General features: G+C 36.0%; 1 protein-coding gene across 1 annotated transcript; it reads left to right on the top strand.

Moving 5' to 3' along the window:
* The first annotated feature begins 421 nt into the window (after positions 1-421).
* On the top strand, positions 422-4,934 carry klhl40b (kelch-like family member 40b). The gene is made up of 6 exons (XM_055037295.1): positions 422-1,695; positions 2,484-2,644; positions 2,728-2,835; positions 2,932-3,117; positions 3,933-4,082; positions 4,275-4,934. The coding sequence occupies exons 1-6, from the start codon at positions 574-576 to the stop codon at positions 4,384-4,386; spliced, it is 1,839 nt and encodes a 612-aa protein (XP_054893270.1). The 5' UTR covers positions 422-573; the 3' UTR covers positions 4,387-4,934.
* The last annotated feature ends 7,848 nt before the right edge of the window (positions 4,935-12,782 follow it).

The raw sequence follows: 12,782 nt of genomic DNA, 5'->3' as shown, positions 1-12,782 counted from the left end.
GTCAAGAGATCAGCTTTGGACTGAAGACGTCAAGAGTTCTGAATTTGGATGCAGCTGTAGAAGGTACCTATCCTTCCCTTAAATTGTTACTCTTGGCAACTTAAATCTAGCCTTAAATTTCAACCACAGTTGAGATAGTTGGGATAAGATTCAAACTCAATGACGACATGGCTAGGTTGAATTGGTCACAGAGGCCTCATGAAGTATCACAGTTTGCTATATTGGAAATGCTTCCAGTGAGATATGGCTCAGCTGTTTGAGAGTGGGCGGATTATCCAGGGGAGCGGGTGAGTGGGAGGTAAGAAAGCCGGACAGAGAGAGGGTTATTGCATTTCCAGCAATGTTCCAGAATAAAGCCCCCATAGCTCTAAAGCAAGCAAGCACTCTAAAAATAGCCCTCCAGTTGGAGCTTAGTTGAAGGGTCATGACAGCTGAGAAAGCAGGCCGTCCCAGGATTCAGCCGGTGAGAAGGATCGCTGTTCGTCTAAAGCCACTCTAGACTGGAAAGCCAAATTCCCTGCAATAAAGAGGATCCGATTCTACTTTATCTGTGTCATCTTAAAGACTTCTCAAATGGCGGTGCCTATAAATCCCATGGATGAGCCCAGGTTGTACCAGCAGACTCTCCTCCAGGATGGCCTGTATGATTTGCTGGAGAACGACAAGCTGGTGGACTGCGTCCTGAAGATCAAAGACAAGGAGTTCCCTTGTCATCGCCTGGTGCTGTGTGCCTGCAGCTCATACTTCCGGTCCATCTTTTTGTCTGACCTGGATGAAAGCAAAAAGAGAGAAATCGTGCTGGAGGACGTTGAGCCCGGTGTCATCGGTCTGATCCTCAAGTACCTGTACACCTCCAAGATCAATGTCACAGAGCAGAACGTCCAGGACATCTTTGCCGTTGCCAACATGTACCAGATTCCTTCAATTTTCACTGTTTGCGTGTCTTTCTTACAAAAGCGCCTCAGCCTCAGCAACTGCCTGGCTATCTTCAGGCTCGGTTTGATGCTGGACTGCCCCAGGCTGGCTGTCTCTGCGCGGAACTATGCCTGCGAGCGTTTCCAGCTCATCTCCAAAGACGAAGACTTCCTCCAGCTCAACGCGACCGAGGTGGCAGCCCTTTTGACGAATGACAATTTGAACGTGGAGACGGAGGAGGTTGTTTTCGAAGCTCTGATGCGGTGGGTGTGCCGGGACACCGAGAACAGAGAGAAAGAACTCCCAGATTTGCTGGACTGTGTTCGTTTGCGTCTTGTCACAGATGATTACCTGAAAGAAAAGGTGGAGAAACACCAACTCATCTCTGCTAATCCAGAGCTTCAGCTGAAGATGAAGCTGGTCAAGGACGCTCGAGCAGGGAAAATGCCAGAGATTAAAAAAAGCAAAAAGGAAGAGGGAGGGGCAGCGAAAGATGGAGAAACTGAAGACAATGAGGATGAAGAAAATCTTTTACCGGCTATTCTAAATGATAACCTGCGATTTGGGATGTTTGTCAAGGACCTCATACTGATGGTGAACGACACCGGTGCCGTGGGGTACGACCCGTCAGGCAACGACTGCTTCATGGCGTCGGTTTCCACGCAGGTTCCCAAGAACCATGTCAGCCTGGTCACAAAGGAGAACCAGATCTTTGTGATTGGAGGATTATTTGTCGATGAAGAGAACAAGGAGGACCCTCTATGCTCCTACTTCCTGCAGGTATGAAAGCTGTTCTAAAAATATGAGACATTACAAAGCTACTAAATATGTAACATCTGGAATCTGATTAATTTAAGAACAAAAAAAAAACAAAACTTTTTTTGCTGTTACAAAAACATTTGACATCTTACCGTTAAATGATGCTATCATAAAATTATGGAGGTTTAGCATGGAGTTGAGACCATACATCAAAATACACGATATAAAAAGACACAGTCAGAGATTAGTTAGGATTGCGAAAGTTATTTCAATTCTTTGGGAAAACAAAGTTTTATTACTTCAAATTCAGAGGTTTATATAAAATAAAAGACATGCTGAAGACAATCTTGTTTACAGTTCACACCTTTAGCAGCTCCTGGTCAAATCACTTTTGTATCTGCCCCTTATTTATTTCCATTTTGTACCAGCAAACAAATTCTTTCACTCCCATCCATTTAAATCATTAGTACACTGTCCTTTGCAGATAAGTACTTTCATGAGTTATGAAAATAAACATCTATAAAAATCCCCCAATCCCATGTATGATTTAAGATTTTTATTTTCTAAGAATTTTGTATTAAATCCAATTTTTATTTTATTTCTGATGTCTGTTTGAGGAATAAGACTCGTGAAATATGAAAAACTCTGAGTCCACATGAAACCGGACAAACTGACCGAGGTCCTGATCGTGGATGTTATTTATTAAGAGTAGAAAAAGTTGAGTACAAAGTGATCAAAAGGAAAGGAAATGTACAAGCCTCTATACCTTTAACTGCCGAGCCAATTTGTAAATATTTCTGTGACTGCAGTATGATCCTGTTAGTACCGACTGGCTCGGGATGCCTCCCCTCCCGACTCCGAGGTTCTTGTTTGGGATGGCTGAAGGTGAGAACTCCATCTTCGTTCTGGGAGGGAAGGAACTGAAAGACAAGGAGGGCACACTGGATACAGTTTTGGTCTATGACAGGCAGTAAGTTACAATTAAAATAATTTCTTGCTGTGATTTTTCAAAACAACCCGTTTTCACTTGCTTCTGTGATTGGTTATTCGCAGATCATTCAAATGGGGCGAGTCCGAGTCAATTCCTTACCCAGTTTATGGACATTCAGCCGTATCACACAAAGATGTTGTGTATGTGATAGGAGGAAAGGGAGACGACAAGTGAGTATATGTTGCGATCGGCATGTTACAATCACACCATATGAAAGTAACACAGAAAGCCCTAAAAGTTACTGTGCCGTTTTATGCTAAAAAAAGGAACTGCCTGAAGAAGATGTGTTCATATGATGTCAAGAGGTTTGAATGGAAAGAGCTTGCTCCAATGAAGACGGCACGCTCTTTATTCGGGGCCACTCTTCATCAAGACAAAATATATGTGGCAGGAGGCGTGACCGACGACGGCATGACAGACACCGTGGAGGTGTACGACATCGCTGCCAACACGTGAGTTCTGCACCGATTCCAAAATCCAACTGAGAAACGGCTGGAGAACCTTTAATATTTTTAATAATGATAAAAATATTAAAACTGTTGACAGCTGCTGCTGCCATGGGTGGCAGTACTGACGATTAGCTATAGGGACCAATTACATGATGGCCAGATTGGTTTGGAGAACTCCTTCCTCCTTGATGCAGTCATTATTTGAAACCTGTTTTTTTAAATTATTTCTTCAGGTTGCAATTCAAATGTTTAAAATAGGGCACTGGTTCATTTTCAGCAGACTAATAATTTTGAGAACTTCAGGTCTATTTCTCTTTACAATATATAAAATATCTTTTTATCAAATATGTTTAATTAAATTTTGCTTACAGATAACAAATAAGACAAAATTACTAATAATTATGAATGCATGTTGGTTTAGCAGGGTCCTTATGGTAAATGGCCTACACTTGCACAGTTATCAAGTCTGAGGACTCTAAATGATTTACACTACAATCTGTTATTTATCCATTCACACATTCACTCATTCATCCAGAGAAAAAAAAGAACCAAACATTTTATCAATGGCTTGAAATTAGTTGCAAGATATTCTGTATCAGAACTTTTAGCAGTTTCAATGTTTTAATATGTACCACCTTAAGTACATATTTCTGTCTGAAATGTGGCAGATATGATTCAATTTAAACTGACTATTTTCACCAAAACACAGTCTAAGTCAATTTGACCTTAACCATTTTCATCACAGCTGTTTTTCTTTCTAAAACAGCCATTTTAACTGTGAGTTTATTTATGTATGCCTGTCATTTTCATTTGGTCAGGTGGTCAGATTTCGAGCCATTTCCTCAGGAGCGAAGCTCTCCAAGTCTTGTATCTTTGGCTGGTTCTCTCTACGCTGTAGGAGGTTTTGCCATGATGCCTTTAGAAGACAGTGATGAAATCCTTCCCAAAGAGATGAATGACGTTTGGAGGTACAACTTTTCTCAATATATAATCCCTAAATTATTCTGTCCTGCAAAAATAGTTGAAAACTGCCTTTAAATTAAATCTGGAAACTGAGAAGAGCTCAGTATCAGAAGTATGGTTCTCTGTTTAGCCACAAAAAAAGAAGCAATCAAAGATGTCACTCAACCCAACATGACTCTTCTATAAAACCTTCGCAGGTATAATGAGACGGAGAGGAAGTGGAACGGGATTCTCCGAGAAATTCAGTTTGCCTCTGGGGCCACGGTACTGGGGGTCCGCTTGAACACGCTGCGTCTCACCAAGATGTGAAGCTCTCCACACTTCCTGTATCTCAATGAAAATTGACTTGGAAATAATTGCACCATTTTTACACTTTTCTGGGACACATTCATTATCAAAGACATTAGTATTTAATGAAATATTGCAAGAAATATGCTCATTTGATTTTCACACAGGGTCAGGGCTTTTCTAATTAGCATTGTGTTATAATATTTTTTTTCTGCAATGAAATTTTTATATGTGTTTCTGCAAGTGATGGATGATTATTTGAACATTTATATCATCAGAATCTACATTGTTTCACTGAACTGAATAAAAATGATAAAACCAAGCTAAAGCCTTTCTTGACACATATGTCTACTGCCCAATAGAGGGCAGCAAAGTCAAAATCCCTGCTTCTTTCAACAAGCAATAAAACACAATGCACAAACAGAAGAGTATGCATAGAAACAAACACAAGACATGCAGATAATATCTATATTGTTTAATATTGAAATGATTTCATAATGCTCTACTGTGTTACAGACAGTTAACACTTGTCAATATTACAATAAAAGGAACAAAAAAATACACCCTACCGTTTTAGCACCTCTAGACTCTAATGTCCTTGTACTGTTTTTGTGTTATTATAGCTGAATGGGACAACTATTGTCTACACATGGGTTGTGAATACCAGAATCACCCAATACATATTGTACTGTTAACATTATAGAGCAGAGAATTGGCAATTAATAATACATTTCATGATTTCTCAATGCTGTGGTAGCAATAAGTGCCGGAAATACACTTGAAGGTATATATAGATTTAAATATGGAGGCATTGGCTGAGGGGCAATGTGGGGTTTGGATGAGATATACAATCTTAAATCAAAGGTTCTCATGTTAAAAAAAACAAAACAAAACAAAAAAATAAAATAAAATAAAATTGTAGTTGTCAAAGGAGCTCCAAAGCTGACAAAACTAAATATCTTCTCTCTTTTTGAACATGATCCCCGAAATCATGCTGCTATGCATTTTGATGTTGGTCAGGCCCATTAAAAAGTATGAAAGTGACTCATTTTGTCCTGGGTAGTTAATGACGAAACATGAAAGTATAAAAAGCTATTAAAATATTACAATTACTGTCTAGCTGTATCCTGGACTGCTGCAGTGCTAACATTACCATTGCTGGCAATATCTCAGCTAACAAGCTAATGAACAAAATTAGCATTTACCACTGCTGACATTCAGGAGTGTTTAGCAAGATTTAAGTGCACAATCACATTAAAACTAAGGCTTTGATTTTATTATTTTGCTATTTACCAAATTTTAGGGGTTTTTTTCTACCAATCACCAATAAATTCTAACAAAAATTACATGTGTTATTAGCAAATTTGGATAGTGATTCTAAACGATGTGAAATCAAATTTATTCGCATACTTTTTCCCTTTTAATCTACATCATCATGTAGTATAAGGGTAATTTTAATATGTGTAATTTTGCCTCTTAACTGATTTAATTCTAAACATATTTTATTATAATAGAAGTCATTCTTCTACTATAATTGAATAGTATAATTTTAATTATAATACAAGACTAATTCCTATATTATACATAACAGTAAATATTATAGGTTAAGACAGATAAAAAGGTTTTCAAGCAAACATACAAATTAAGTTTGTCTGATCTCTTTCTTAATTTAATAGCCCTCTCAGTTTAGTCAGTTTTGAGGCTCCAACTATTTAAACAAATATGGAGGAAATAGTCATTTAAAATATAACAAAAATGTGCATAAACACAGAAAAAAAAAGACAAACAGACCACAATATACCACAAAATTCTTTCATACAATACTTTTTCTTCAACATCCAACAAGAGTTTTCGTAACAACTTTAGATGTGGCCCTTTTCCAAGCAATAGAGGAAAGGCCACAACATCAAAATACTTTTTGGACACATTATTTCAGCAGCTGACCCAGGCACTGATCATTCCCCCCTTTTTTTGCTTGGTAGTTTTGTTTGTTCAGACCCATTTTTCTGAGTTACATGTTTTCTCTGCCATGAGATGCATCATACGAACCATGTGTATTTATATCCTCTGGGGTGATATTTTGTTCCTGTACTGACTTTGGTAACATTTTCTTAAATCTTCCTACGGTCTAATGTAAGAAGAAGATATTTTATGACTTTACTAAGAAAAATATTCATCATTAAGAGGTAAATCATAATTAGTTTGGTCTTTATTTTCCATATTTTATTGGCATTATCTTGACTAACTGCAGGTCAGAATCAAATTCAGTAAAATGGAATATAAAACAAAATGTTATGAAAGTATGCTGTGAAATATTTTTGACTAATTACCTCCACAATTTTTTAAAATACCCATAGAAGTAAACAAAGATGTAAAAGTGAATAAGTACAAAATATATATATATATTTTTTCAAGCAGAAAACAGGAAACCATACAAAATGGAGGAACAAATCAGCGGAAGGGGAAAATGACCCAGATCTGCAAAATCCAAAACATAGCAAAACCCCATTTCATGGGTGGTTTTAATACAAAACAAGACAAACTCCCTCCAAAAAACACATTCAAGATGTGCTTCCTTCTCTCTTCAACTCAGCATTCACCTCAAAATAAATGGCAGCAAAAATTCTCAGTTCTGACGAAGGATGCAACAGTTGCATAATTTCCGAAACATTTTTTGGCATTTGTGTTTTACTTTTAATGTTCTTGTGAGAAAAATGTCAAAAGTAAACTGTCAACACACAAAGTTCAATGATGCATTTATGTCACAGGTTGTTTTGAACTAATGTTGAACCACTAAAAGAACAGACAGTAAAAGAACAAGAAGTATTTGTTTGATTTATTTTCCATAGTTGATGGATCTAGGAAAGGGGTCTCCAACCCAAGTCATTGAGATCGACCATCTGGTGTTGTTTAGATGCAACCCTGCTAAAACACCTAAATCGAATTCTTACATTACCTCTTTAGAAAGTCATCACGTTTAGCAGTGACCTGGTAATGAGCCATTCATTTGATCCTGGTGTTGCATCTAAAACCAGCAGAATAGCAGATCTCTAGGATAATATAGAACCAGCAAAACAGGTCTTCCTCACTTTTTTTACATTGTGGATTAATACAGAGAGCATCCAAACTATGAAGGAAAAATTGTGTAGTGAACAAAGTGTTTTCTATTTTAGATTTTGAAGAGCAGTTTGAACACATTTGATGTTTTCTTAATCAGCTTCCTGAGGTACCTGGGATGATTTTGGACCAACTAGCAATGGTCCAACTAAACAGAAACCAGATGTGATGGACCAGATTTATTCTAATAAATCTGGCTAAGTGTGCTTTTGGATTTTAAACAAATTACCGGCAATATCACCAGTAAAGCACCCCAACCATCACAGTATCTCCTCCACCACAATGACTTACAATGTGAACCATGCATTTTGAAGTCAACCCTTGGATAAAGGCAACTATTTCTCTTCCATTCCTCACAGGGATTCCTTTTCATCAGCGTTTGATGGTCTTTGGAACAATACTTGACATTTTTCAGTTTTTCAGACATTCAACAATGGACAATACTTTATTTTTACGTAGTTGAGTGATTTTTGATGTAGTGGATTAAAAGCAGTGCAGGAGAAATTGCAGTGTGCAAAAGGCGGAAGGTGACAACTTTGAAAAAAAAAAATCTCAAATATGAAACATATTTCGTTTTCCTTCATACTTTGGATATCTTCAGCATAAGTTACAAGTAGAGAATAAGGAACAGATAGAATTGCGTAAATGATTACTTCAATTTTTTCTTCCCTAAATGTGCTCAGGGTCGAGTAGCTTCTTAAATTAACAAGAAAAAAAACAACCAACAAATGTTGTCGTCTACAGCAATAAGATTTTCTCACTCTGTCCTGGACGAAATTAAAAAATATATATAGAAGACATTTTAGCCGTTCTCCACAGTTTTCCCATCACATTTTCTAACTAGGCCATAAAACTGCTGTCACATTATATCATTCACTTGCAACATGAAAGATAGAAGGCAGTTTGATGGATTTATAGTATTTTAAGAGGTTTTTTTATTACTCTGATCTCATTTCATGACTCCATTCCAAGTTAAGTATTGTGGGATGTACTTCAAGACCAGTTTTGTTAAAATTCAGTGTCTAAGGAACCTGCCAAGGACACATTTAATTCAAGAACAATTTTTCTTATTTCCTATAATTTTTTTGGTACTCAGACACGCATGTGTGCGCACACACTGTATCAGCTTTTTTATGTGGAATAAGTGCTACTATGTCAATTTTAAAACTCTACGGCGCTGAAGAAGAAAATAAAGTGCTGTTAGAATTAATATAATTCCCATTACTCAATTAGGTAACTTACATAAAAATAAACTCATGTTTAGGCCTTTTCATCTTAAGGTAAATTGCATCAGGTTATTTTTCATTGATAATAAAAATAAACTAACCAATCGTGAACTCTTATTTTTAACCTTGTTGGATGGCAACATCACAAATAACAAACTAGGCTTAAGCTTGTCTGAAACAGTCCAACAAGTAACATACAATTTTCTATAATTTTTGAGGCTTTGATACTCATGTGTCAATTTATCCCTTGTGCATTTAGAAATCAAAATTATCTACGCTTAAAAAAAAAAAAAACTGCAAAGGATGTATGTTTTTCCATCGTTACAAATTTCTGCAACTTGTTTTCACCCTGCGTCTGCATACATGCTCCCTTTGTTGGCAAGTGTGGCAAAGGAATTCAAAGTGCATAAATCAGTAGTGTTCATCACAATTTATCTGTCAGCTATAGCTACTATGCTTAACACAAAAAACATGGAAATCCCACCATTTGTAAGGCAAATACACAAAGAGCATCTCAGTAATATCTCTTGCGAGAGAGATGAGAACAAGAGCGTGTTCTCAGTTTTCAGAAGATCTTAGTAAAATCTGCAGACAGATTGTAATGTAATAAACAGCAACAACAGAGAACCAGTATTTAACAGTCAGAGGCCACAAAATGCTGCTCCGCAATCGTATAAACTCCAAATATTTTTCACATTTTGTCATGTTACCACCAAAACCTTTAATACCTTTACTTTTATGTCATAGTGCAGTGTGTGTATTTGCAATCTGACGCCTTTATTCTCAAACCTCCTGATAGAATCCAATTCAACCGATTGTACCTTAATATAAATAAGGCTTTTCTGTGATTAAAGTATTAATCAGAGAAGATTCCTCAGTTTGAGGAATCTACTGACAGTACTAGTCCTGCATTTCACTAGTCTGATAAGAAAAAAAAAACATTGTTGAAAGAAAGCCATAAACAGTTTGCAACTTGTCACATGCAATGAAAGCAGTGAACATGAAACAACAAGTCAGTTGTTACTGAATTTGAACTTTTTGGCTTCCATGTCGATCTGTTACCAAAGTAAAATCCTACTTAAATGCAAAAGTTGTGGTTGTAACATGACAAAATAAATATAGGCCCATGCACTATGGACACTTACACAAGACACAGTACATATTAAGATGTATAGCTTTAAATAACTTTAAAGCTTATGCAATTCATTTTCTACTGAATGCTTGGTAGTCGAGATAAATATTGTAAGAGACATAGTTTTAAGGAAAAAAAAGAAATATTTTTTTATAATTCTAATTATCTTCAAAGACAGGAAATTTCATTTAAACGTTTGAAGTTTAAATGGTTTGTTTTGCTTTTTTTTGTGTGTGCAAAATTCAAGCTAATTGTCCACTAAGGTTGAACTGGATCTTATTACAGCCAGAATATAATTGAGTTAAATTACAAAATGGAAGCTCTAATTTTAAAGTGGCAATCTTAGACTAGACCCTGTACAAAATAAATCAAAATGCAAAAATCAAAAAAAAAAAAAAAAAAAAAACAGAACAGATGAGTATGTAGGAAGATTTTTAAAAAGTACCATTATTTATGTTCCTGTGTTGGCTTATGAAAGACACAAATCTTGGGCTGATGTGATATTTTACCAAAAGGAGACAGTTTTGTTTCTGAATTTTAAAAAAACAACAACAAAAACAGGCAGAAATTATTCAAAAAAATTGTCTTTCCGTCGTACCAACCTAAAAACACATTCAGCTTCCTCTGTGCAAACACAAAAAAAGAAAAACCATGTACATCCACATCTGAACAGTACATAGAGGGGGAAGCAACACTAAGACTACAGTATATAGATAAAGTGAGTAGGAGAGCATTAACTGAACTCAGACACTTGCCAATTAAGACACTGAAATTTTATGGGGTTAATTCTTATTCCACTTAACGCTTTCAGTCTTAAGATTTGCTCAATACGACTCAAACCTGCTAACTAAAGCAATTGGAAAGTTCACACAAAGGTGAAAATTGGCTAAGCGCCATGTAGCCTCCCCTTTATGTAGCTACAGACAAGATTGCATTTTATTGATGTAGGAGGAGCTGGTATTGTAGACGGGAAAAAAAAGAAGAAAAAACACTCTGGTTTTGTTTGTCTAAGCATCTGATATTGGAGCATGCATGATTTGATCTCTGATCCAAGCCGCGATGGATTTTTTTTGGACGTGTTGAAACATTTCTGGGCTCAAGTGTCACAACTCTGAAAGTCCATATGTTAATATTGCACATACGCAAAATTGCTGCACTTACACAATTATGTAGCAACTATCTGACATTAACTTCTATCGATCTCATGCTGTTATTCTGACATTCTATACAAACTCATAAGATTCGAGCACGTTAGCGTTCTGAACGATTGAAGTGGCTTCATAAAATTTTACTATTTTTAAATTAATCCTCTTTATAGATATATTTAATAACTTGGACAACCTCGGGCTATGTTTAGAACTTTCAACTCATCCTGAGCTGGACAACTGATTCTTCAGGGGATTAAAACAAAAATAACAACAAAAAACCCTGATAGGGTGACATCACAGCAAAAGTAACATACGCTATTCTGACGCAGAGAACAGTGAAATCCACACCTTTGATCCTAAAACACATGCATTGTTCAGAACAAGAGCGCAACAACTGCGCACAAACTTCACAGGCATGACAAAACTTGATGATCCACCCCAAGCCTTTCATTTTATCACATTTAGACCTACATAAACACATTTTATGATACCCCAAAATATATAGTAAGATAGTAAGTACACAGTCGTTCGTCAACACTAAAGTAATGTAGTTGTTGTTTTGTGCATAATTCATTTTATGAACAAATTTGTTTTTGGAATGGAAAATCTGGGTTCAGAAACTACAGAAATAAACCTTTGCAGAAATCAGAAGAGCTTTTCCAAAACTTTACTGCTTGTAAAAATAAATCTCCAAATCAAGAGGCTGAGCTAGAGTTTTTTTCTGCACTGAAAAAGATCAGGCAATATTTCTGTTTTTAATGGATTCCTTCAATATATCATAAGATGAGACATTTTAGCATTCAACTAGCATGGTGCAGGAGAAATTTACTCTCTTGCTTCAAAGAAACTTGCAGGCACTGAATAGAATTGAAGATTATTTGGCAAATTAATATAAGAGCTTAATTAGAAATGATGTACAAATTAACATCAAGTATAAAAAATGATTCATATTTCTTTGTGTGGGGTCTACTTTCTAACTTAAACTCTGAGTAAGAAGCAACAAAAACCCTCTCCATATACTTTAAAATTAGTCCTTTTAATAATAATCTGTACTTCATTAATAATGTATTGTACTGCAAGTAAATAACTTTAATTTGTAGTTACAAATTAATGTTTAACAAAATATATACAGTTAATGTTATTTAGAAAACTTAGGCTTTGAGTTGTTGTTTCTGGGATTTGATCATTTACAATACGAGTTAAATGGTGTATGGATCAAAAGCACACATTCAGTTTTGCGAGCAAACGTCTCTGAATTTCCTCTCTGAAGGAATAAACAGTATTCAACTTTACTAATAACATTAGTACGTGATATACAAGTACAGCTATACGGTTTGAGTACATGAGGTTTTGGACCTAGTATATAAGCAGTCACAGAAAAATGCCCCGTTGTCTTACATCTCTGACTATATATACAGTGCCTTGCATAGGTATTGAACTTTATCATGAATTGTCACAACAAAGCAGCAAACTGCAGCAGATTTTTTGATTTATAGTGATAAACCAAAAACAGATATTTAAAAAAATAATAATAATTTTACAAGCAAAAATCTGAAAAGTGTGGCATGTATTTGTATGTGGGACCTTTCACTCTGACACCTCTAAATAAAATCCAGTGCAACCGATTGCTTTCACAAACATTCAACTAATCTGACAGACCAGGCTAGGAGAACATTAATAAGAGAAGCAGCCAAGAGCCAAAGCTCTGAAGGTGCTGCAGAGAGCCACGATGCAGGTGGTAGATTCTTTTGACCTCAGAACTAATAGTCTTGCACTCAAAGAATATGGTCCCAT

The sequence above is a fragment of the Poeciliopsis prolifica genome, unplaced genomic scaffold (genome assembly GCF_027474105.1).
Source record: "Poeciliopsis prolifica strain line A6 unplaced genomic scaffold, Auburn_PproV2 SCAFFOLD012, whole genome shotgun sequence".
In the NCBI taxonomy this organism is placed as follows: Eukaryota; Metazoa; Chordata; class Actinopteri; order Cyprinodontiformes; family Poeciliidae; genus Poeciliopsis; species Poeciliopsis prolifica.
This window is presented reverse-complemented; position numbering and strand designations above follow the sequence as displayed.